Source organism: Aulonocara stuartgranti, assembly GCF_965226115.1.
Source record: "Aulonocara stuartgranti genome assembly, chromosome: 22".
NCBI lineage: Eukaryota > Metazoa > Chordata > Actinopteri > Cichliformes > Cichlidae > Aulonocara > Aulonocara stuartgranti.
The window spans coordinates 9321059-9346432 of NC_138957.1; the positions used below are offsets into that span (position 1 = coordinate 9321059).

At 40.2% G+C, this 25374-nt stretch overlaps 1 protein-coding gene across 6 annotated transcripts in view; it reads right to left on the bottom strand.

Moving 5' to 3' along the window:
- The window catches only part of col22a1 (collagen, type XXII, alpha 1), a 68854-nt gene that overhangs the window by 26288 nt on the left and 17192 nt on the right, over positions 1-25374 (bottom strand). For 5 of the 6 annotated variants that reach the window (XM_082520916.1, XM_082520915.1, XM_082520914.1 and 2 more), the window contains 29 exons: positions 25259-25339; positions 23693-23809; positions 23535-23579; positions 23363-23425; positions 22237-22275; positions 20658-20711; positions 20508-20561; positions 19798-19851; positions 17548-17601; positions 17397-17441; positions 15737-15790; positions 15576-15629; positions 15029-15064; positions 14495-14524; positions 14017-14070; positions 13807-13860; positions 8289-8342; positions 6672-6725; positions 6500-6553; positions 6321-6374; positions 2630-2683; positions 2487-2531; positions 2322-2384; positions 1876-1929; positions 1668-1709; positions 1549-1581; positions 658-711; positions 150-203; positions 13-66 (listed from right to left, as the gene is read on the bottom strand). In XM_082520916.1, coding sequence (XP_082377042.1) covers positions 13-66; positions 150-203; positions 658-711; positions 1549-1581; positions 1668-1709; positions 1876-1929; positions 2322-2384; positions 2487-2531; positions 2630-2683; positions 6321-6374; positions 6500-6553; positions 6672-6725; positions 8289-8342; positions 13807-13860; positions 14017-14070; positions 14495-14524; positions 15029-15064; positions 15576-15629; positions 15737-15790; positions 17397-17441; positions 17548-17601; positions 19798-19851; positions 20508-20561; positions 20658-20711; positions 22237-22275; positions 23363-23425; positions 23535-23579; positions 23693-23809; positions 25259-25339 — 1557 coding nt within the window. The remainder of the gene's footprint in view (positions 1-12; positions 67-149; positions 204-657; positions 712-1548; positions 1582-1667; positions 1710-1875; positions 1930-2321; positions 2385-2486; positions 2532-2629; positions 2684-6320; positions 6375-6499; positions 6554-6671; positions 6726-8288; positions 8343-13806; positions 13861-14016; positions 14071-14494; positions 14525-15028; positions 15065-15575; positions 15630-15736; positions 15791-17396; positions 17442-17547; positions 17602-19797; positions 19852-20507; positions 20562-20657; positions 20712-22236; positions 22276-23362; positions 23426-23534; positions 23580-23692; positions 23810-25258; positions 25340-25374) is intronic. The other variant, XM_082520918.1, reaches the window with a different exon arrangement.

Below are 25374 nucleotides of genomic sequence, written 5' to 3' on the forward strand. Positions count from 1 at the left end.
GGAACTACTTACTGGGTCTCCAACACGCCCAGTCTCTCCAGTGAGTCCAGTCTCACCCTTTGGGCCCTGGAAGCAAAGCAGCTAATCAGAGATATTCCAGTCGGAATGACTGTAGCTTAAAACGAGTGAGGAGATAACAAGCTTTGTACCGGTAGTCCAGGTGGTCCCTTAAAACCTTGTTCACCAGGTAGTCCTCTTGGACCCTACAGAGAAGATGCATTAATTTAAAAATATATTAAAACATTTCTCTTAAAGCGTTAAAAGGGCTACTCTAAAAACGAATGAAGAATAGTGATGATCCTAGATGAAGACTTAAGACTTACTGTCATATGCTGCCTTAAGAATATGAGTCTGTTAATTCCAGCACATAATTCATGTTGCCTATTTAATGCTAAATATACCAGTGCACTCTGTTCTGCTGCACCTAATATACAATATATCAGCAAAGCAGAGAGAACAGAGATTCAGGGCACTGCATGACAGTGTCAAATATTTAATTTACTTAGCCAATTAAGGGAAGTCTCGGGAGCTCTCTCACTGTAACAGGACATCCTCGCTGCAGCAACGTCAAATCTCTACTGGCACCTAGTGGGATCCTGAGCGTATTGCTGGTTGAAGCTTGGTTATGTAAAAAGAGGAAGTGAAAACTAAACTCACCATCTCTCCTGGTTTCCCTTGTTCCCCTTTCTCTCCTTTCTCTCCAGGTCTCCCCTTAAGGTAAAAACAAGCAATGAAATAAATGGCAAAAATGCAGAAGATGAGAAGAGTAAGAACAGTGTTTACTGATCAGGCATTATGACCACCTGCCTAAGGTTGTGTCTTTCCCCCTTTTTTCTGCCAAAACAGACCTCGGTGAGGCATGGACTCTACTAGACCCCTGAACATGTGCTGAAGGTGTGATGAGGTATTTGTTACCAAGATGTCACCAACAAATACTTTAAGTTGTGCAAGTTGTGAGGTAGCGTCTCCATGAATCAGCCTTATTTATCCAGGACATCCAACAGATGCTCGGCTGAACTGAGTTCTGGGGAATTTGAAGGTCAAGTCGATGCTTCAAAGTCATTGTTGTGCTCCCGGAACCATTCCTAAACCAGTTTTGCTTTGTGGCAACAAACAGGACAGCCCATGGCCCTGTCACTGCTTCACCACTGTTCCTTCCTTGAACCACATTTGATAGACACTGACCACTGCAGACCAGGAACACCCCACAAGAGCTGCAGTTATGGAGACGCTCTGACACAGTCGTTATAATCTGGCCCTCGTCACACTCGCTCAAATCCTTACACTTGCCCATTTTTCCTTTTTCTAAAATGTTCACTTGGTTCCTAATGTATCCCACCCACTAACAGCTGCCACGATGAAAAGATAATCAGTGTTATCTGCCTCACCTGTCAGGTGTCGAATGTTCTGTCTGATCGGTGGTATATAATATGTAAACATGTTTATTTATTTTTTTTAAATCAAGCAAATTGAAAGAAAGAAACAAAAAAACAGACATTCTTCACGGATTTGATTCTGGAGTTTGTGAAATAGAAGAAGCGTACTCACAGGTTCACCAGGCTCAGGAATGACGTTTGCAACCTGTGAAGAAGAAAGCAGGTGACATCTCACCACATCTGCACTCTATTACAGTTAACACGCACACAAACAGCAGAAATATTACTCACATTTCCCGGAATGCCCGGCGGTCCCATAGCTCCCACTTCACCCTGAGGCAGGAGACAATATGTTCAGAGTCTGGATGCTAATTACCTTATTACAGCTAATACTGCAGGACGACCATTAGTGAGACAAATGCAGCAGCGTTCCTCCTATTCCTTCACTTTATTAAGGTGTCCAAAATATAAAAGTGGTTCCAGATTTTTGTTTTTTTACCTTGTCGCCTTTTTCACCTTTTGGCCCAACTGGTCCTGTCTGTCCTCTCTCTCCCTATGGGAAACAAAATATTCATTTTTTAAAACAGATCTCAGATATTCATCCATCCATCCATTCGCTTCCGCTTATCCTTTTCAGGGTCGCGGGGGGCGCTGGAGCCTATCCCAGCTGTCATAGGGCATATTAATGCATATTAATACAGGGAAGTAAGAACTTTATAATTGGAAAGTCAGTCGGTCTCAAAATGGCATCTGGGAACAACCAACGGGCCCCAAGGGTTCCCAGGAGGTCACCCAGTCCAATTAGGGACATTCATTTTACTGGAGCTGACTTTAATAGAAATGGTTACATAATGTACAAAAGTGAGGTAAGGACAGTGCCCCTTGTTTGCAGAAGTAAATCAGAGATATAGCTGTGAATGACTGTGAAAGCTTTGAGAAGCTTACCGGCACGCCTCGGTCACCTCGTGCTCCAGCAGTACCTAGCTGTCCAGGAGCACCAGCTTCCCCCTGGAAAAAAAATTAAACATTTCAAAAAATATGCCAAAATAAAATGTATCCCATAAAATCCAAATGCCAAATAAACAAAAACGAAGGCAACTGTGAGCTCACTCTCTCCCCTGGAGGTCCTCTTGGTCCAGGAGGCCCTTCGTCGCCCTGCAGAGAAAACGCACTTGTTAACATGGCGGTTTTCTGAATAAATAACACAACAAGCACAAGCTCAGTGTATTTCTGGGTAAGGGTAATCACGTCACCTTGGGTCCAGGCTTGCCAGGAAAACCATCTGCTCCACGCTCGCCCCTGAGCCCCTTTAGAGACACAAGATTATAATTTAGATGTCATACTTGCAAAACTCGTCCCAGCCAAAAGCATTTTCCAGGCATATCACCAGCCCCGTGGCACCAATGAGCCCACTGTTTACCAACCAAAACATATTTTTTAAAGTTTGCTTGTGGTTTCTGTGCAACTTTTCTTTTATGAGGAAGCAGAGTTCGGATGAGCAGCCTGGAGCTCGCCTCCAAAGTTGCCCAACAGCCACAACACACACAACTCTGCACAGAGTCTCACTCGATGTGAAGAGTCTCCCAATCAAATGTACCAAAGCCCTGAGATTTGCAGCAACGGTAAAAAGAGAAGAATAGACTTGTTTTCTGAGATTTTGTGATTTTGGATTTGTTTTGCTTTGTCATTTTATCTTTTCTCATCCATGCGGACACAGCAAAGACGTAAGATTTAACTAAATTTATGAATATGGCTTCTTTAATTGATAAGTGTCCCAACACACGTAGCTGTAGCTTGTAGCTATCTGCCTGGCCTCATCTTTGCTAATTCAGTTCCACTGTGTTTCTGCTGTTGGAGAATTTGCAATGTAATGTAATTATCAGGCAAATGACATGATACAGCCCATCCAAGAAGCTTGTGCTTCAGGTGTGGTGAGAAAAATTACAGTATTTTATTAGCCTGTAGCTTAGCGCTAATTAACAGAATGTGCTAAATAATACACCCATATATTTATGGATGGAGTGTGGTTGGTTAGCATCGTTCAACTGCTTGTTAATGCAAATATCAAACCAGCCAATAACCTGGAAGCACCTCACTGCATTAAGCCATGTAGTCAAGACAACCTGCTGAAGTTTAAACTGAGCATCAGAATGGGGAAGAAAGGTGATTCAAGCAACTGTGAACGTGGCCTGGTTATTGGTGCCAGATGGGCTGGTCGGAGTATTTCACACACTGCTGATCTACTGGGATTTTCCCACATAACCATCTGCATGGTTTACAAAGAATGATCTAAAAAAGAAAAAAATTGTCTTGTTTAAAATATCTTCTTGTTGTCAGAGCAGAATCGCCAGATTGCTTTGAGTTAATGGAATAGAATGGAAATAACCTTTATGGTCCTTCACTGGGAAAATGTGTTCCAGGAGCAAAGTGATAGCCAGGTGGAGCATACAGATTCACACAAACGTAAAGAATATAACATAAAAAACAATAAATAAGAGTGTATGGGGCAAATTTAGAGTGCTGTACAGTTATTAAAAATAACACATTCAGATTCAAAGACATGTTGAGTAGGATAATTTACAAAAAGATGTACAAAAAGTGCTGTAAATGTAATTCAAATAACCAATTATTACAACTAAGGTATCAGAGAAGAGAATCTCTGAACGCACAACATGTCAAACCTTTGGTGCAGAAGGATTAAAGCAGCAGGAGACCAGTCCTGTCAGCTAAGAACAGGAAACTACAGTTCACACAGGCTCACCAAACTAGATCACAGAGGATTGTGAAAACGTTACCTGATCTAATGAGTCTGAATTTCTGCCGTGACATTCGGATGGTAGGGTCAGAATTTGGTATAAAAACAATGGAAGTGTAAATCTACCTTCTATCCACTGCCTTCTTCAAAATATGCCACAAGGAATTAAAGCTATTCTGACATCAAAAGATGGTGCACATGGTACTAGCTGTGTCACTTTTAAGTCCAAAAGGCCAGTATGACTGTTACCACCTGCAAAAGCTGCTTAGCTATCGCAGCCCAGCCACAAAGCTTTCAGTGCACATATTTGTGCTTTTGTTAATGCCGGTGGTTTTGAGCTTGGACTTCAGTCAGCAAACTGTTAATGACTTTTTAAAGTGTTGACGACTGTACACCTCTGCACTTGGTGAACCCAGCTGTGGACCCTAAATGCTTCCACTTTGCAATACCACTTACAGCTGAGCGATGGTGGGCTCGTCTTACAGCATCGTACTCAAATTCAACAAGCTCCTTAGAACCATATATTCTTTCACAAATGTTTGCAAAGGCAGACTCCATTACTGCATGCATGGCTTGACTTTATACACCTGTGCCAATGGGACTGGAAACACCTGAGGTGTGGGCTAATATTTTTGTCAATATAGCGTATATCCTGAAGGCTAAATGGAAAATTATCTTTACTTATATCAGTTAAGAATATATGCTCCAAGATTTTTTTCCAGTATATTCTGTGGTTTAGTTATGCTGACACTCAAACTTGGTTCATAATTACCTGAAAGAAATGGTAAAATGGTAAAAGCCTGAGAACCAAAACCCTTCCTTGTTGCTAGCTTGTAGCTTAGAGACTCACCAACATTAAGGGGTCACAGTGAATACATGTAAAGGTTTTTTTTCTTCAGAGATTATGTGGAAGAACACCACAAAAATATGACTAACATACATTAAGACTATTATTCATGTCTGGCCTTACGTAGATGAAATTACTAACATGTTAGCAAAGAGTTGTCTAGTTTTCAATTCTAGCGGACAAAAAGCAACATCGGTATTTCTCTGAAGCTTTTTGTGTTGGCACAAGTATTTACCAAATAAAACCTCTCAAGATTTGTTATTTTTTCACAAATTCCTCACAAATAGACTCAGAGTTTATTGTTCTTTATTGTTCTTAACATATCTACTTCCCCTTCAGCATGTCTACGCAGACGATATCCAGTTTCTTTTAAGCCAAGATGTTTCTAAGCTACAGATTTTGAATGAGTGCTTAGATTCCATTAACGTTTGGATGGCTGACAACTTCCTCCAACTTGAAGAAGGAAAGACTGTCCTTGTATGTGCCCCTGATAGACACGTGCCTAAGATAATGAATGCTCTTGGTCCCCTTGCAACATTTGTGAAATCGTCTATCAGGACCCTAGGGGTCATTTTTGACCTGGCTCTCACTCTGGATGTTCACGTCAAATCTCTGGTTTGGTCCTGTTTTTATCACTTAAGGAACATTTCTAAACTAAGCCCTATTGTATCTCTCACTGAACTGGAGATTGTCATTCATGCTTTCATTTCATCACGACTGGACTGCTGTAATTCACTGTTTACATGTTTAAACAAAAACTCTTTGGAGCGTCTACAGATTGTTCAAAACGCTGCAGCAAGACTTCTGACCGAAACATCTAAGTAATCACACGTGACACTGTTGCTCATACAGCCGCACTGGCTCCCCATTGAATTCAGAGTCCATTTCAAGATTCTGGTACTGACTTATAGAGCTCTTCATGGACAAGCACCTGCCTACATCATTGAACTTCTACATCCCTATGTCCCCAGCAGGTCTCTTAGGTCATGTAATCAGGGTCTACTTGTCATGCATCATACAAGGCTGAGAACCAAAGGAGACAGAGCTTTTGCCACTGTGGCAAAGTGATATACAAATAAAGTTTTACTTACTTCCTTACTTAATAGTTTGAATGCCAAAAACTGCTCATTAGCTATTTGCTTTATCAGTTAGCAAGTTTCTAAAGTTTCTAACTGTAAATGTCTAATCTGCTGCTGGAAACAAGGCTGATCTGCAGAGTGAGAGGGAACAAAACATAGAAACGTTTGGAATTGTGAAACAAACAATAAGCTAACCGTAACCATTTTGATTAGCACACCTTTAACGTTTGTTCATCGTAGGCAAATCTAAAAGTTTCACTCACCATGGCACCGTCACTTCCAGGAACACCATCCAGGCCATCTTTACCAGGAATACCCTTTGAAAATCAGACACCAGATGCTGACGTTCGGTGACACACACACAGAGGAACTACCAACAAACACTTGGCATTATAAGTACCAGCATGAAGTTTTTATTTAAGCCCTCAAAAGGTTAACTCACAGGTTTTCCAGCCTCTCCCTGTTTGCCTGGAAATCCAATTTCACCTGGCAGACCCTTCCGGTGAGAGAAAAAACACAAAGGCATCTCATCATGTTTTGAAGCAAATCTTCCTTCACTGCTAAATCTTATGAGCAAAAATAAAGACTTTCCTTTCTAAATGTCAGTCACTTACAGGAGGTCCAGTGTTTCCTTGGTTTCCTGGTGGTCCAGGTGGACCCTGAGGACCCTGAAAAATAATTTTTAAAACGTCTGGAAAAAGTTGACTTGATCATATACACAGTTATTTAGGTGTTTAATGAAATAGATCGGGCAATGTGCCAAGACCTTGTTTTCTTTTCTCTAAATCTCTAAATTTGAATTCATTTTAAATTTTAATCATATAATTTTCCAGAAGGCAAAGTTCAAATCATTAGCGCCAAGCAGCCACTAGAGGGGAGTATTGCAGCTCAGTTTACCACCAATTCAACCTTGGCTAGTGCTTGAACACAGGGGACATGTCTGTTTGGCTACAGGGAGCAATTTGAGAAATTAATTGGTATAACCTGTTGGCTTTAATTTAGCCTGTTTATTTTCTCTCTATTAAAACATACAATGAAGAGACCTTTGAGAGCACTGCAGCAATTTTGTGCTTTGTGGACCACAACAAATATTGAGCAGCCCACATAATTTAAATAGCAAATTATTCCTCCTCAGTTCTCCGTGAGAGGTCATCGGGGCCTTACAGGAAGCACTGACATAAGATGTTCATAAACAACACATCAATGTAAACAGAGCTACATAGAGGATGATGCTATGGCAACTTAAAATGAGTATTACGTTTTTCCAAAGCAACATAAACAAAAGATGCTTTTCCCAACATATTGTGATTTTTGATTTCCATGTTATTTTTAAAGACTGTATGAGCTAGAAACTTGGGACTCATTTAAGAAAAGCCTGGTGGGAAGCTGCTTTTTTGTGAGCCTCTATGCTGCTCACATGTAACTGTTAGGGTCGAGGTAATGCTGGCTGGTCTCATCCATGAATACAAGTAGGGTTAATATGTACTGTATGTCTAGCTGTGGCTGAAAAAGAAGATTTGGTTAGTACGGCAGTCTCAATGGACATATTTCATCCAGCACCGAGTCCTGTCCACCAGAGAGCGATGGCTCACCAACAAATCAAAATGATGCTAATCTCAAGACTTTTTTATAGACACTACTTCATATTTGCATTATTGCAATTGTTGAAAATAGAGTAGGAATTGAAATTGTACAAAATGAGGCAACATTTTGTCAGGATTATTTAGAATGGGGGAGATTTACACGTATTTTAATACAGCATATGAATGCTGTATTAAAATACGAATCTGGAAGTTCATTTCTAGTAATTTTTTGTAAAGTAATATATATTTGTTTAAAAAATGTATTGCATTCACAGACAGTATAGAAGATGGTCCACGTCTAAAAATTTCTTTTTAAAGGGCCACCAGGGGGCGATAGCTGTGGTTACAAAAAAGCTTAGAAGTGTACTTATATTTACATAGTCGTCCATTTGCTCATTCATTTCCGTCATTCAGTCAGTGTCAGATAGGAGATTTTTCCAGGATGTGCTCATTGTCAGACCCATCTCAGGGCTTCAGAATGGGACTTCACACACCATCACTGTAGCTACGTTCATCTTTTATACTATTACAACTTTTTGTAGCTTTGTTTTTATAATAATGCTGTATTTTTACTAGAATTTACACATGGGTAAATACATTCGGTCTGCACATCTCTCGTGCATGCTGCAAAATCCAAATTGTTCTTACAGCAGGTCCAGGAAGGCCATCCACCCCTGGGAGTCCACCTTCACCTTTCCTTCCCTATAAGATAACAGTATAAATAGAACAATGACATGAACAAATGGTAACAATAATAAAATAATCAGCACACAATTGTCTTAGTAACATCTGAGAAATGTGAGCTTATATTTGCTACTGAGGGGTTTAGAAACTTTGGAGTTCAGAGTGCAGTACTCTGAGCTATTCTTCAAACACAGCAATCTTGAAAACAGCTTTCAGACCATAAAACTGGGAAATAAAAATGGGAATATTTTAGTCGAGCCTCTTTCATTTGTGATGCTTTCTAGAAATGATAAACTTGGTAAATATTACAGGGAAAATAGAAAGCTCAGAGATTTTGGTTAAACTTCAGTAAGCTGCTGATGACAATGATGTCGTCTCTGCCTATGCTCCTCTGATGGTCTCATTTTACAAGTTGAGAAGCTGTTCCTTAAACATTAGTGTATCCATCTGCTTTTATGTGGGAAGGTTGAGCAACACTAATCCAGTAGACAGCATTTCATTTCACTTCTCTCTCCCCAACCAGTCGCGGCAGATGACCCCGCCCCTCCCTGAGCCTGGTTCTGCCGGAGGTTTCTTCCTGTTAAAAGGGAGTTTTTCCTTCCCACTGTCGCCAAAGTGCTTGCTCATAGGGGGTTTTTCTCTGTATGTATTATTGTAGTGTCTACCTTACAATATAAAGCGCCTTGATGTTGTCATTTAGCGCTGTATAAATAAAATTGAATTGAACTGACTTTACTTTGGGCCGTATCGCTGTAGATAGGTAAAATCTCATAGTCATGTTGGGTGTAAAAAAGTGTAAAAAGTAACATGTTAAATGTAACAATGTAACAATTTGATTTATTTAACACATTACTGTACTAAATTCAGAAATTGCATTCCAGTTACAATTACGTCATTAGCTGCATTCTACAGGATTTTCAGTTATCGGCATGCCAGGCATACAGAAAGAAAAAAATACAATTTAAACAAACATTGGGATACAGTCAGCTGATTTCACTTTATAAGAAAATGATGGATAGGTCTACAGAGGAGATATGGACATTACATTTAATAAGAAATAATGAATGTAACAATAAAAGAAAATTATTTACGATTATTTTATGGAGTAACAAGACGGACTGTAACAAATTACTTGTTCTGGGAGTAAATGAGTAACGTACAGCATTACTTTTAAGAAAAGTAACATGTGTAATACATTACTTTTACTAGGTAATGACCCCAGCGCTGTCTAGAAGGTATGTTTGTATTAACAAAACCAAGATGTGAAATTGTTATGGGTTCTAGCTGTTATGTGTAGGGCAGCACGGTGGCGTAGTGGCCTCACTGCAAGAAGTGCCTGAGTTTGACTCCACCATCTGGTCAGAGTCTTTCCGGATACTCTGGCGTCCTCCCGCAGCACAAAGACATGCAGTTAGTGTGGTTCTGTTAATTGGTGATTCCAAATTGCTCATAGATGTGAATGTGAGTGTGAATAGTTCTCTGTCTTTATGTGTTAGACTAGTGACCATCCAGGGTGTACCACGCCTATCGCCCTGTCGTAGCTAAAACAGGCCCCACACACCCTGATGATGATAAGTGGAAGAAAACCGATGGTGTAACTGAGAAACATTCGTTTTGGGGCAACTCACATTTTCCCATTAAAGCTATGGTCAAATTATACTTAAATCACACATTTACTTCATGATTTATTAATGAAATATCATTATTCTCACTATGTAGAATAATTTTTCACAAAACTTTACTGTTTTAATCTTTTTTTTTTTTTTTAAAAGCCTTTTGTGATGATTGCTGTTGTTTCTCTTGCTTTCACATAAAACTACATGCTGCCAGATTTTTCTTAATAAGTTTGTTTGTTAATCCTCTTCAGTCCTTTAAGATAGTCAGTCAGCATTCCAGGCTTCAATCAGCGATCATATAAGGATAAAGGTGAAGAAACAGGACTCAGCAGCACTGAAACCAGACAACTGATGACTGCTTTTCAGCAGTGGAGGTGAAAGCAGCTCAATCTATACCTACTCAACCATATGGCCAACTCTATTAGCACTGGCAATAGTGGAGGCGAGGCCAACCCATTATCACAGCTCAGAGCCTAGCTTTAACTCCCTCACCTCCACACACACACACACACACACACACACACACACACACACACACACACAGACTGTCTCCCTGTGAATCTTCAGAGTGGGTTTAACAATCCAAAACCTGAAGAAAAAAAATAGGTCAAACTTCTCACAGTCTGTTTTTCTGCATGACTCTCTTGGAAAGTACCCCATGAAGCTGCAAAGTACTTCAGCAGGACTTCCACTGATATCATAAAAAAAACAAGGCTACATAGAGGGATGTTTTCTACATATTCTGAAACATAAACCCAGTGTGGCTGTTTTATTAATGCTGTTTAAGCATAAATATTTTGGAGGTAGAGAGTTTGTCTTTTGACAAGGTTTGGCTTGACTGTGTTACCCAGCTGAGCAATGACAAAGTCACATACTGCTGATAAGAAGTTCATTACTCCCAGTAGAGAAGGGAGGGGAGAGGAGGTCAATGTCTTTGTTAATGTTTTGGAGGAACAAATTATGTAGAACTACTGTGTCTGTTTTAATTACAAACTGCTGTGTAATAGAACCAGTGTTGAGAAAGAGAGAGGAAGAAATATACGAGACACATGGGACGAGTTGTTAGAGAGCACTGATAAAAGCTACAGCATAGGCTCTGACTAGCATGAAGAATAAACAGCATCTTTCTTGATTCCATATAAAATCAAAATAATCCAGCTGGAACACGATAGGTTAGGGACTAAACAGCCAAAAAATATAAGTTACAGTTTTTCTCATGAAATCTTTGCAAATGATTTCTTTTTAAGAAATTCTCAAAATGTGGTAAGGATAATATTAATCACATAAAATATTTTTTTACTGATTTATGTTTGTTAGTTTGTTTATTTGTGAATGTTACTGAATATCATAATGATGCAGTATTGGTCATGATGTATCATTGCTCATAACCTTAACCCTATCCTTACTCTATCAGAATATATGTGTACACTACCAGTGTATTTGTATATGATTTATAGTAAAGTGCAAAGTTTGGACACACCTTCTAGTTTAATGATTTGTCTTTATTTTTACTACTTCCTAGCAATATATAAACATAATTAAGTAACTCTAAATATGTCTTATATTTTAGATTCCTCAAAGTAGCCACCCTTTGTTTTGTTGACAGCGCTGCAAACCCATGACCTTCTCTCAATGAGCTTCATGATGCAGTCACCTGAAACGGTTTTCACCTCACAGGTGTGGCTTGTAAGGGTTCGTTTGTGGGATTTCTTGCCTTCTTAATGGGGCTGGGACCATCAGTTGTGTTGTGTCAGGTTGGTACACAGCTGACAGCCCTATTTGACAACTGTTAAAATCCATATTATGTCAAGAACCAATCAGCTAAGTAAAGAGAAACGACAGTCCATCATTAATTCAAGCACTGAAGGTCAGTCTGTCTGGAAAATTGATAAAACGCTGAATGTGTCCCCAAGTGCAGTCGCAAAAACCATGGAGCGCTATGATGAAACTGGCTCACATGAGGACTGATCCAGGAGAGGAAGCCCAAGAGTCACCTCTGCTGTTTGGGATAAATTCATCTGAGTCACCAGCCTCAGAATTAGGCTCAGATTAGATTCGAGCCCAGATAAATGCCACACAAAGGTCCAGTAGCAGTCACATCTCTACATCAACTGTACAGAGGAGACTGTGTGAATCAGGCCTTTATGCTCAAATAGCTGCTAAGAAACCATTAATTAAAAGCAACAAGCAGAAGAGATTTGTTTGCATCAATGGAAATCTGCGCTTTGGTGTGATGAGTCCCAGTTTGAGATCTCTGGTTCCACCCGTCGTGTCTTTGTGTGAAGCAGATAAGGTGAACGGATGGTCTCTACATGCATGGTTCCCACCGTGAAGCATGGAGGAGGAGGTGTGATGGTGTGGGGATGCTTTGCTGGTGACATTGTTGGGATTTATACAAAATTGAAGGCACACTGACCCAGCATGGCTACCACAGCATGCTGCAGCGACATGCATCCCATCCAGTTTGCGTTTAATCGGACCATTATTTATTTTTCAACAGGACAATGACGCCATATACACACTTGAGGCTGTGTAAGGGCTATTTGGAGCAAGGAGGGGAGTGCTGGAGTGCTGTGCCAGATGGCCTGGCCTCTACAGTCACCTGACCTAAACCCAGTCAAGATGGTTTGGGATGAAATGGAGGCAGAATGAAGGCAAAAGGGCCAACAAGTGCTCAACATCTCTGAGAACTCCTTCAAGACTGTTGGAAAACCATTTGAGGTGATGACCTCATGAAGCTCATCGAGAGAATGCCAAGAGTGTGCAAAGCAGTAATCAAAGAAAAGGGAGGCTATTATGCTCAGTACGTTTTGCAAAAAATTCGTTTTTTGGTTTTCTCCAAAATATCCGGCTGGGGTTTGAGTTTAAAGCTAGGATTGGGATCGTGACTGATGATGACTTAGACCTCTGAAAGCATTTAGTCAGATGACCTTGAATCCTCCCTTAGTTATGCTGCAACAGGTGTAGTCTGCTGGGGGATTCCCATTGAGTGTTTTTTCTTCAGTCGCCTTTCTCACTCACTATGTGTTAATAGACCTCTCTGCATTGAATCATATGTTATTAATCTCTGTCTCTATTCCACAGCATGTCTTTATCCTGTCTTCCTTCTCTCACCCCAACTGGTTGCGGCAGATGGCCCCGCCCCTCCCGGAGCCTGGTTCTGCCGGAGGTTTCTTCCTGAATTAGCTAGATCCAAACCCAAACCCTAGATAGATTGCCTGTGTCCTGAAGGTGTTAATCCTCTGAGGCCTCATCATTGCCCCCCTTTTGTCGTTGTCTCCCCTCCCACACGCCCAACCTGTTGCAGCAGATTCAGTTTAATTCAATTTTATTTATTTTGCACCAAATCATAACAGACACCTGAAGGCACGGTGAAGACCCTACAACTACACAGAGCAACAATCAGATGCCCCCCCTGAGCAATGCATCACGACTTGTTGTGATTTTGAGCTACATAAAAAATTTGATTTGAACTGAAATGAATTGAACTGAATGTCATTTTCAAGCTGAAACACTTCCTGTGAGTTTAAAGTACGTGTATTCACTCAGTTGCTAAAACTGTCAATGCCATATTCAAAAGTAAGGTGAAAAAACAAAATGTGTCCGAGTTCCACTGTAATTTAGTTTAAAATTGCTGAGTTACATAAAACCAAAAATACAATTTGGCAATGTAATAAGAACAAAGAAACACGCTGCTCCTCACATGACATCTAACCATGGGGCACAGCTCTATCTGTGTCCTGTGGTTAGAGCTGGAAACAGAAAGTCAGATGATGCAAAGATAAAACAATCATCAGGTGAACTGATCCTCCCCCGGTACAGTAAGGTGATATTCTGACACCCTCCCAACAAAATGAGATTCTTACCCTCTGGCCAAATTCTCCAGGGTTACCGGGTAAACCTTGTTCACCAGGAGGACCCTGAGGAATAAATCACCAAAAATTAAAACCGCAAAACTGGCATGTTAATAAATTGTTGAGCATTGCATCTGATTGTGGGTTTTCAAACAACAGCAACTATCAAAAGTTAAACAGGAGGAAAGTGGACGGAAGGAAATAATAAATCAGGATCCTTACAGGAGGCCCTGGATGTCCTTCAGCACCTGGAGGCCCTTGTGGTCCAGGCTCACCCTGAAACAGGTCAAACAAACAAGTTTTATTACAGTAATAGTGAAACATTAGTGAAATGAATCATCAAACTTTTCAATACAAGCTTAAACTTTAAAACTTATAAAGGCACGAGTCCGACATGAGATCCTTTCTATACATTTAGTTGGGTAGTTTATCATGCATTTGATTAAGCAAATTAATATATTCTCTTCAATCCATTATTTCCATTTACTGATATCAATATTGGTTAGTTTTATAATTCCAATTTTCATAAAATGCCATATTTCACTTACTTTTCATGCACAAAGCTACATTTTCCAGAGACCAAATACACCAAATTATTCATAAACAGCATATTTTGTGAGGGTTATTCTTATATTGGTGCCTGGATCTTCATGCTGCAGTAACAATCTGCTTTCAGTGAAACTGTTAAACAACTGCTCACCTTCTCACCCCGTAAACCTTCTGTTTGTACCTGAAATTAAAGCACTGAATAAATAATGACATCCTCACTTGGATTTGTGAAATTCATTGATAGTTACTGTGATGAAAAAGTGTTTGCACAGTGTATGTAATTTCTTTTCTCAAAGAAAACAATATATCCATCATTAGTCATTATTAAGCTCATTTTCTTCATCCCATTAAGAGATGTTAAAACTGTTTTTAACCCATCAACTGAAATAATCTATATTTTTAGATATAATAACAAGTGTTGTCAAGTTTCAGCTAAAGTCCTGCACTTCACTAACAGACACAGTGATCTCGCTTCCTGTCTTTTTATACACTTCAGTTAAAAACACGACGATCACTCTTTGATGATCTGCTCTGTCTATAGCAATAATCATTAAAAAATAGTTAAAATGCAACATGTGAGGTTTAAACGCATGCTGCTGTAACCCTGCTATCTTCATCATGACACAAACCTATAATCCTTAAGAGTATAATTCTTATGTACCTTTGGTGTATTTTTGGCACTTACCGCATCCCCAGGTAATCCGGGAAGACCTCTCTCCCCCTGTGACATAGGTCACACAACAAGGACAAACCCATCATTAGAATCAAGAGGCTCTCAGGGCAAAGTCCCTTAAGGGATATGATGACGGCACAGCGACAACCATAATTTATGAGATGAGCTGTGCGGATGCTTACTGCAGGCTAAAAGAAAGTGAAACTTGTGGGTAAAGAACCACGGCAGCTCTTTGTGCTTGTGTGTGCATTAGTGTGTGTGCAGCTGGGTGTGGTAGAAGCATGTGCGTTCCACTGGAGGAATCATCAAAGTTGGTAATTACAGACAGACAAATGAACTGCGTTTTAGTTTCTCAGACAAATGAGGGGGCAGACTTTGATGGTGCACAGAGGAGACTGAGGAATGTCTGGAGAGAGCAGACAGTAGCTTGGGAAGCTTTTGATAAGTCTTTGAAAGAACTCATATCAGCAGCACTTAAGAACATTACACAACAGTATCATCAACTTGTAATCAGGTGAACAGTGTTCCAAATACAATAAAGGTAAGTGGGTGGGCGTACCTTGTCACCTTTAACCCCGTTGGGCCCGGGTACTCCAGTCAGACCTCTCAAACCCTAATCAATAAAAGAAAAAAAAACATAAGCAACAAAAACCTTTTAATACAAAGGTGACGGACCAAATGTTTCACCGACTGATGTCGCCATCAAAAATCAACACTTACATCCTTCCCAGGAAAGCCAGGCTTTCCAGTTAATCCATCAAGACCTGGCTCACCCTGAAATGGGAAAATTACATTTTCTCTTTTAAAATGTAGGCAAACTTCAAAACCCAAGATAAAAGAACCTTCGAGTAATGAATAAAGAAGGAAATAAGAAACAAAAAACATAATAGCATAAAATCATAATAGGACAAAAGAACAATAGCTCTTGTAGCTAAATGCCACAATACTGGGGACAGTTTCACACAAGTTAATGCTGACTTACACATGAAAATGTGTTTTGCTTAATAATATCAAATTTACTTGCATAATAAATTACATCCAGTACTTCCTATACAAAAAGTTCTTCACTTGCAATATACAATATCAAGAAAGACCTTCAATAAAAGGTCTACACTACCATCAGGTTCCTCCACCATCACCAAGTATAAGACTTGTTATTAACATGTCCTCCGGGCCTCCTAGATATCTCGACATAGTGGCTTTGGTTTGAATCTGACCAACCACAGTCGTGGTTAGTACGGACGTGCTTAATAAAGAACAGCTTTTTCAGTCAGCAAGCACAACTTTAAATCAGTCCTGTGTGTCTCCTCCAAACCACCTATTCCCTTTATCGCTTCACTGAGGTAAGGACTTTGCCAGCACTTTTCAGCAACAGGAAATTGCTTACTGTCTGACTGAACAGCTGATGGACAGCTCTAAAAGGGGCATCAGTTTGTCTGAATGGGCCTATATGTGCTTAGAACCTGCTACTCATCCCCATGACATACGGCAGAGTGATCAGTGGACTGATTTGATGCACAGTTCTTTATTCGAACCACGTTAAAGACGTTTAGCTTGAAGTTGAAGCTGACCTCTGAACAAGAAACACTGAGTACAAAAACAACTCAACACGAAGCAGAATTAAATAGTTGAAAACAACTGTTGATTCAGGGAAATAACCTTTCACTGAATTATTAAAAGCCTAAATGACATTCAGTGTGATGGCAAACAGCTCCTAGAAAACTTAAGACATCAACAAAGCTTCAGCGAGCCTGAATGAAGTGCATTATATCCTGTAACGCCCCCACAGAATTCCAGACAGGAAGTGTGGAGAGTAAATCAAGGAAACCACATCTGTTTGCACAATTACGCCTCTCAGTTCTCAGTTCCTCTGAGAAGAAAAGTCTCTTTCTGAAAAGTTAAGCCCGTTATCAGGATTTGCAGTATGAGCTGGTGTTCTGCGCAGGTTCAACCTAGAAACGTGGCCCAAATCCCAGGACATGCTGGGAAAGCAAATGAGCTAACTCTCTTGTGACCTTCAGCAACAACTGTTTTAAAGATGTAGTTCGTATCTGCTGCAGCGGAACTGTGTGGCCAAGCGATTAGTGGCTGCAGCAGGAGGCCCCCAAGCAGGAATATGTGAAGAGTGAAGCAACTGTTTAAACTCTATCAGGTTGCCGGTAACCTGGTCAGGTTCACGTCTACCTCTTTATATGGAATTTTCACAAATTTAGTTTACCCAAATGGAAAACTTTAATTGTCATTAAAGTGCATTTAATACACTTTGAAAGATGTGAAAGGTAAAATCTTTTCGTTTCTGAAACTGTGTTTGTTGTAGCATGTGGCTACAATGCAACCTCTCCATAAGCTTAAGCCGAAGTGGTTTTAATACGTGACTTACCCTGGTTCCCGGTGTTCCCGTTTCACCTTTTGTACCCGAGTCACCCTATAACAAACCAAAGCAACATAATTATTTTTATAGAAATATATTTCTATAAACTGCCATCAAATCAGACCATCATTTGGTGGAAGTTAATTCGGATTATACTTACAGTGACACCTTTTGGCCCTGGTGCACCAGGAATTCCAGCATCCCCTTGAAGACCCTGTGAAATAAACAAAACAAATACTTGTATTAATAAAAGTTACTGACTTCCACCAAAGCATCGCTATTTCTGACTCGAGCATACTGAGGCTCGCTGGGGTCGGCTGAAACTCCAAAAGATAAAAAAATAGCTTCTGTCAGTGATAAAAATTATCCCAAGAAACCCTTAAATGTTGACTTATGACCTTCTGTCCACAAGCTACCCATCTACAATGAGCAACTTTGTTGATGTTGTAACATGATCAAACATTAAAAGACCTTCGCAAAATTAGAGAGAGAACTTCAATGATCAGATGATCTCCTATGAGGAAGCAATTAGTGACAGTGGGAAGGAAGAAGTGCATTTAAATGGAAGCAACCTCAGGCACAAGTTTCTTGTTGAGAAACAACAAACAATAAAAAATAATAAAGTGCTCAGCACACTGGAGTCCCCAGGCAAACTGAGCCTATATTACCATAACGAACAGATGGTTCAGGGTCAAACCTTCTTCCTTCATTTTTGATAAAGCTCTAATGATAAGCTTTATCAGAAAGGAAGGTTTGAAGCCTAATCTTAATAGAAGACAGAGCGTCTGTCACCTGAACTGAAAGCTGGTTCCACAGAGGAGCCTGATAGCTCTGCTTACTTTTGAGATCTCTGGAAACTGCACGTAATCCCACAGACAAAGTGCTCTGCTGGGATAATATGATACTATGAGGTCCTTGAGCTATTATGGGACCCTCATTCAGAACTTTGTATGTAAGTAAAGACCTTTAAATCTAATACTGGACTCAATGAACAGAAACTAGTATGATTTCTCTCACTGTGACATCTTGGATAAACTGGACGTTGTGCACTGAACTTTTAGAGCAGCAGTGTTGGGGAGTAACAGAATACATGTACTGTAAAATACAAAATATGAGTAACTGTATTCTGTTACAATTACTGTTTAAAAAGGTGGTATTCAGAATACAGCTTCTTTCTTGAAATAAATGGATTACGCGCTCTATTTTTGGTAATTCGACAGCGGTGAAAACCCAAACAAAACACACATTAAGAGGCTCTAATGCCCGTGTCTCAATTTCACAGCCCATGTCACCTCTACTTGCAGCCCGCATAATGATGTGAAGAAATATTTTTAAAAATTATTATTCAAAAAATAATTTAATATGAAGGCAATAGGCAGAGTGTTACAGGCATAGCCCTAAAGAATGTAGCCTCATGGACGCAGCTGTTGTAAGTTATTAAGACTCGACTGTACACCGTGTTCGTGTTTTCCTCCGACACAATAAGTTCTGTTGGAGCAGTCTTTCAAAGCCTCTCTCTGTCTCTTGCTAGCAAAGTTGACCCAGACAACAAAGTAAAGCTAGTTTTCAGCTACGAGCCCGACATGGAACCGACGTATTAGCCAGAGGTCCCTTTACTACGGTTCAGAGTAAAGGGACCTGTTTTATATACGCGCTGAATAGTTTTCTATACGAGATCGCTGCAAAAAGTGCAGCCTTACCTAATGCCCACCCTACTGTTACTCATTTTATATTAAGATTTAAAAATCTAGTTGCTATTGGCATGGTGAGTAACCTTCAGTAATAGTAATAAATCACACAGCAACAGTACATTCATGTAGTTGTAAAAAAGCATGATAATATATTAAGTAATCCAAAGTATTCACAATACGTTGCTCTCATTGAGTAACGTATTCCCAACACTGTAGAGCAGCCTGATAATAACAAAATATATAGTCCAGCCTCAAAGTTCGTAAAGCTATGAAGCAGCAGTAAAAATGTTTATTTATGAACTGAGCCAGTCCTAGGAGGTGTTCACTGTTTTTTTAATAATCTCGTATATCCTGTGCAGTGATGCTCGTTCGCTTCAGTCTTGGGCAGTCTGTCACAGGCCAGTGGCCCAGCTTGAGCCCGCACCCATACTCCCATCTGCCTGACTCCCTCACCAGATGCTGCAGCTTCATCCAAGAGAAAGTCACCCAAACTGGCAAAAAATCAATACCAGCTTGAGAGGAAATTGTTCAAAAAAACTTATGTACACTCACTTAACAGAACAAGTGCCTCTCTGAGATTGATGCCAAAACCAGATTAGCTTAAGGGTTTTTTTCCTTTTTTATATGGCCTGAAATTTATTTAAAACCTTTTCAAAACTGCATGTGCATGTGCAGTCACTCGTGAATGGATTAAAAGCTGGAAAACCACATTCACCCACCCTCGGTCCAGCTGGACCTGGTAGCCCTGGATCACCAGCCAGTCCTGCTTCACCCTGATTATGAAAAAAAAACAACATTTGCACAGTCACAACGTCTGCGTTTTGAAAAGGAATAGAAAACAAAGGTCAGAAAGTTAGACGATTTCTTTGAAAAATTTATAATTGTTACAGTTTTACCAAATAGTGTTATAAATACATGCCAATAAGACGTTATTTCAAAATAAAACAGAAAACTGTCACATAGAATCCTCATCTACTTTTGAAATATAATGGAAAGAAATAGTGAAACATTTATCTATCAGCTTTTATGAGGATAAAATAAAAAAAACAACTGCTTTTGTTTTTACATTTTATCCTCATAAAATCTGATAAATAAAATACAATAAAGTTAAAACAGGAAGAAGAGTTGGAAAATATGTTTGGCAAAATAAACAAGGGATGATATAATGAGTATTGAGAAAAAATACTGTGAAAAAAGAACATTTCCAAGTGTCCAAACAAAAACTGTTTTGTTTGGACACTTGGAAATGATGAATAAAATATAAATACACCATTAAGAACACCTGTTATTTCATGGAAAAAATCAGTAAATGCCTTTTTCTAAACATCTTTTTATTTTTTTAAATATGCATATATATTTAATACTGTAAATTTTGATATACGGTATAAAAATAAAGGTAACACCATAGCTGTATAAGTTTGCTTCTTACTGTGTCGCCTTTGTCTCCAGTTAAACCATCAATGCCTGGGATTCCACCAACTCCCTGTGAGATGGTTGAAAACACACAATCAGTACCAGTTTGGCGCCGTTTAAAACTCTAAATAAAAGTCAAAAGATTTCCAGGTCTCCAGGTTCACACCTTCTCTCCTTTTTGTCCAGGAGGACCTGTCAACCCTATGCTGCCTCTATCACCCTGTGAATACAAAACAAGCGTTAACGTCTATAGTTCAGTCACAGTAAGGCATGCAGGGGGGCCGGGACAGGCGGCGGTGACGTGCTGTCAAAAAAAATCAACCCAGCAGTATCACAGAACATGGTTTAGTACCCGATGGATGGACAGTCAATTAAACACAAAGAACAGGAGATGTATTATCACTGCACACACAGTAACACACAAAGTTAAAAGTTATACACAGAACACAAAGACTCACATAAACCGAGACAAACAAAACACTTTTGAGTAAAGGTTCGGGAGCCAGAATATCCTTACAGCTTCACCAAGACCCGCTATGGTTTGGTCGCACATTCGACCAAAGACTCAAGGAACAATGGCTTCCCATTGTCCTCAGAGCATCACACTTTTGGTTTGTACACTGATGTCATCTTCTGTGCCAAGGAATCCCGCGTCTGAGCAAAAAGTAATGGCTGTTAAATTACACGGTACCATGAGGTCTCACCCACCGCAAGACTTCCCTCTGCTTCATAAACCACTTTACAAGTCACAGGAGGTTGCCCTTTAATTATTTCAGGCTTATATCATATTAGCACACGTCCTTTAGATCAGCAAAAGGGACTCCTGTTCTGCTGCACCCCATGGCAAAAAGACATGATCCATAAGAAGAGTGCTGCACAGGGAGCAATTAAACCAGTTTTGATTTCGCTCCCCCGCCACGTGCTCAGGGAGACTCGATGACCAGCTCAGCCACTTTGAACCGCAGCTTAAAGTCAGTTTACGTCACGTGTTTGCATCAGGTTTCGAAAAGCAGCAAATTGCAGCCTTCCCATGGAGAAAGTGAAGACAGATGCTTGCGCAGTAAGAAACAGAAAAAGCAGCAAGGCGCATTAAAGTTCGATTTAATGCGCGTTTTATCAAACCTGCAAGTTTTTCTTTTTTCAGCTATAACAAGTAGAAAAGTCAAATAAATGTATCATGAAATGACTTTTGCTGTCGCTCTGACTGCACTGCCCCCCTGTAGTGCACCTGTATTATCCAGAAGAATTTACAGGTGTGTTCTCAAAACTACCAGGATAACACTTCTCGTCTTTTAGATCTCTAGGGCATTTTTAAGTGTCCCTTTCAGTGCAGTGTGAGAGGTGAATACCGAGAAGTTTGTTTCAGGGAATAAATTACATCGTGGGACTCCCGGCTGGCACTGGAAGGCAGCACAGAGGCTGTGATTTGTGCAGACTGGGTGGGCGTCTGCACTGGCTCCCTGCTACATATCCTCTGTGGTAACCTGTCCTATAATTCATACATCTGTTACTCTGACAATAAGAGATGTATGAGCAGGTTCCTAGACACTCCCAGGAAAAAACATATAGAAAAAAAGGCAAAGCCAAAAAGCGAGATAGCAAGAAAGACTTGAATAAAAAAGATCTGAAGGAGCAGATTAGAACATTTTGTCTACATGCATATAAAATATGCACAATACACAGACAAACATGTATCTGGGTTAAGATGATGCTCATGCAGAGTTGTGAAGGACAGGTTTACTTACCTTCTCACCTCTGCCACCTTTGACAGAGTTTATACTGCCCTGCAAATAATTAACCAATAAGGATTAATTATTATCGAGGCTGAAAGAAAAGCAAGAAAGCTTGAAAGCATAGCATGTGACGTGACCAAGACTAGTTTATTTACAGTGGGGGAAATAATTATTGGATTTGTAAATTTGCTCCGATCATAGAAATGAAGGATTTTTGTGCTGAAATAAGTATTTGATCCTCTAAAGTTTGTCTGTGTGCCCATGTGGCAATCAGTTTTTTCCAATCCAACCTCTTCACCAACACAGGCAAGACCACAGAGCTGTCCGTCACGCTCTATGTAAGATCTTACCTGATGGGGTGAGGATGATCATGAGAAAGGTGGTGGATCAGCCTAAAACTACACATGAGGAGCTTGTTATTGATCAGACGGTGGCTGGGACAACAGTCACTGGTAACATTTAAATGATTCAAAAGGAGGTTCTGGAGAAAACGCTGTGGTCAGACGAAACTAAACTCAAACTCTTTGGCAACAACTCGACCCAAATGAAGGAAGAGAAATGCTGAGTATGTCAAACACTCAAGTGGCAACATAATGCTTTTGCACTGCACTGTACAGGAAGACTTGAATCTTGAATGAGAACCTCCTTCCATCAGCCAGAATACAGAAGATGGGTCATGAAAGAAGCACATTAAGGTCACGGAGTGGCTTAGACCTTCTCCGGACCTCAATTTTATAAATTTGTGGAGGGACATTTGAGTTGCAAAGTGGTATCCAAGAAACCTAAATGATTTTGAGAGTTTCTGTAAAGAGAAATGGGTTCAAATCCCTCCTGAGATGTGTGCAAACCTGGAGACCAACTACAGGAAACATCTTAATGCTTGCTTGCCAACAACACTTCTCCACCAAATACTAAATTATGTTTTGGTTAGAGATCAAATGCTTATTTTTACTCAGTGAAATCATTTTATAACATTTATGTAATGTGTTTACATAAAAATCATGAGTCTTTCCTTCTTTGAAAGTGAGCAATCTTACAAATTCAGCATAGTAATCATTTCCCTCACTGTACTCCAAAAGGTTTGAAGCTATCTTAAAAGTAAAAAGATGTGACTGTGGACATTTTTAAGTTTTCATACACTTTGTCCTTTTTCTCCTTTGAGTCCAGGTGGTCCGATAGCACCCTTAGGGCCAGTGTCACCCTGAAAAAAGTAGGCAGGTTCACACAATAAAAATAAAGCCGAACAACTATAATGAAAGTGTAATCCTTTATCACAAACACTATAGAACTGAAAGGCAGTGGTAGATGACCTTTTCACCCTTAGGACCTGCAACACCGGGTGCACCCATGCGACCCTGTGAGAAATGAAAACACAGCCGTCTTTTGAAAGCCACTGAAGAAAGGATTCCCACTCATCCGTGGAAATAATAGAGAGGGATTAGGCGTGGTAAAATCAGCGGGGCTTTACCTTTTCTCCAGCAGGGCAGGAGCAGTTCACTTGAGGGCCTCGTTGTTGCTCAGCACTGGTAGGTGTTGGCGTAGGGATCTTGTAAGGGGGAGCCTCTGTCACAACCGTCTTAGGGCACTGAAATGAAGCAATTTATTTTGATAAAACTGGATCATGATGCTGTGATAGAAGAGACAGGCATCTCTGATTAAGGCTAAAACTATTCAGACCCACACTTTTAACTTTTAAAGTAGCTCCTGCTTTAGAAGAAATGATACCTATATGGTCTATACCTTTATGATGAGCTGATGATGATCAGTGCCACTCCTGGGTTTATATTAGTGCTATTTGAAGGTTTGCAGGCATCCCTGTGATGGTAAATGGTAAATGGCCTGTATTTATATAGCGCTTTTCTAGTCCCTAAGGACCCCAAAGCGCTTTACATATCCAGTCATCCACCCATTCACACACACATTCACACACACTGGTGATGGTAAGCTACATTGTAGCCACAGCCACCCTGGGGCGCACTGACAGAGGCGAGGCTGCCGGACACTGGCGCCACCAGGCCCTCTGACCACCACCAGTAGGCAACAGGTGAAGTGTCTTGCCCAAGGACACAACGACCGAGACTGTCCAAGCTGGGGCTCGAACCGGCAACCTTCCGATTACAAGGCGACCTCCCAACTCTTGAGCCACGATCGCCCCTTAGCCACGATCGCCCCTTAGGACCTGCAACACCTGTGATCTAAAAACTGACGCTTCAGGATGCTCAACTCTGAAACATTTCATTTCAAAAGTGGCTCTGTATGATGTCATAGAGAGTCACAAGCACACACTGTTTAAATCTTGTGTTTCCGAAGGTTAACCAATGAGAAGGAAGTGGGAAAAAAATGAATGAGAAAAAGCTTCAGACAGTGGATGAATTGAGGGGCTGCACCAGCAACCAACATAAATAAGAACTATTTTGAGCTTTTGTGATTCATGCAAAGTTAATCTAGTGGAGTCCAAGAATTAAACATTAGCATGACAATTCACTTATGTGTACTCAGCTAGATCCTATAGGCTGTTTAGTTGTGTCTTAATTACCTAGATAGCAAAATTAACTAGTTGTAAGCTGGTGAGATTTCAAATGGTAAATGGACTGATTCTTATATAGCGCTTTTCTACTCTCACGGAGTACTCAAAGCACTCTATACAACATGCCTCATTCACCCAATCACACCCATTCTCACAAGCACTTTATCTACACTTAGTGCTTTCTAACGACATTCATACTCCGATGGATGCATCGGAGAGCAAGTTGAAAAAGCTGTATTGTACAGAGTTACAAAGTAACAAAGCTACACTGATTATTCAAAGTAGCTTAGCTGTTCAAGCTACAACTGAGCTGGGGGGGCACACACTCATGCAAACTTGATTATTTGGATGTAACCTTTCCTTTAAACACAAAGCATCCCATCTTGTGGTAGATGTATATTTCTATGCAACCAGGAACCTCCACGGCTTAGCAGCAGCATCTGAAAGACGCGTTTCGCTTTCACTGCAAAGACGCAGACTCTGGGCCTGTTGGCCTGTAATACTTACAGGCCCATTAGGTAGATCACAGCAGGTTTCCAGCTCGGCATGCTTGGAATCGCAGTAAATCATCATTCTCTGGAGGTCAAACTGTATGTACACAGATTAACAACAGGTCAACTGCA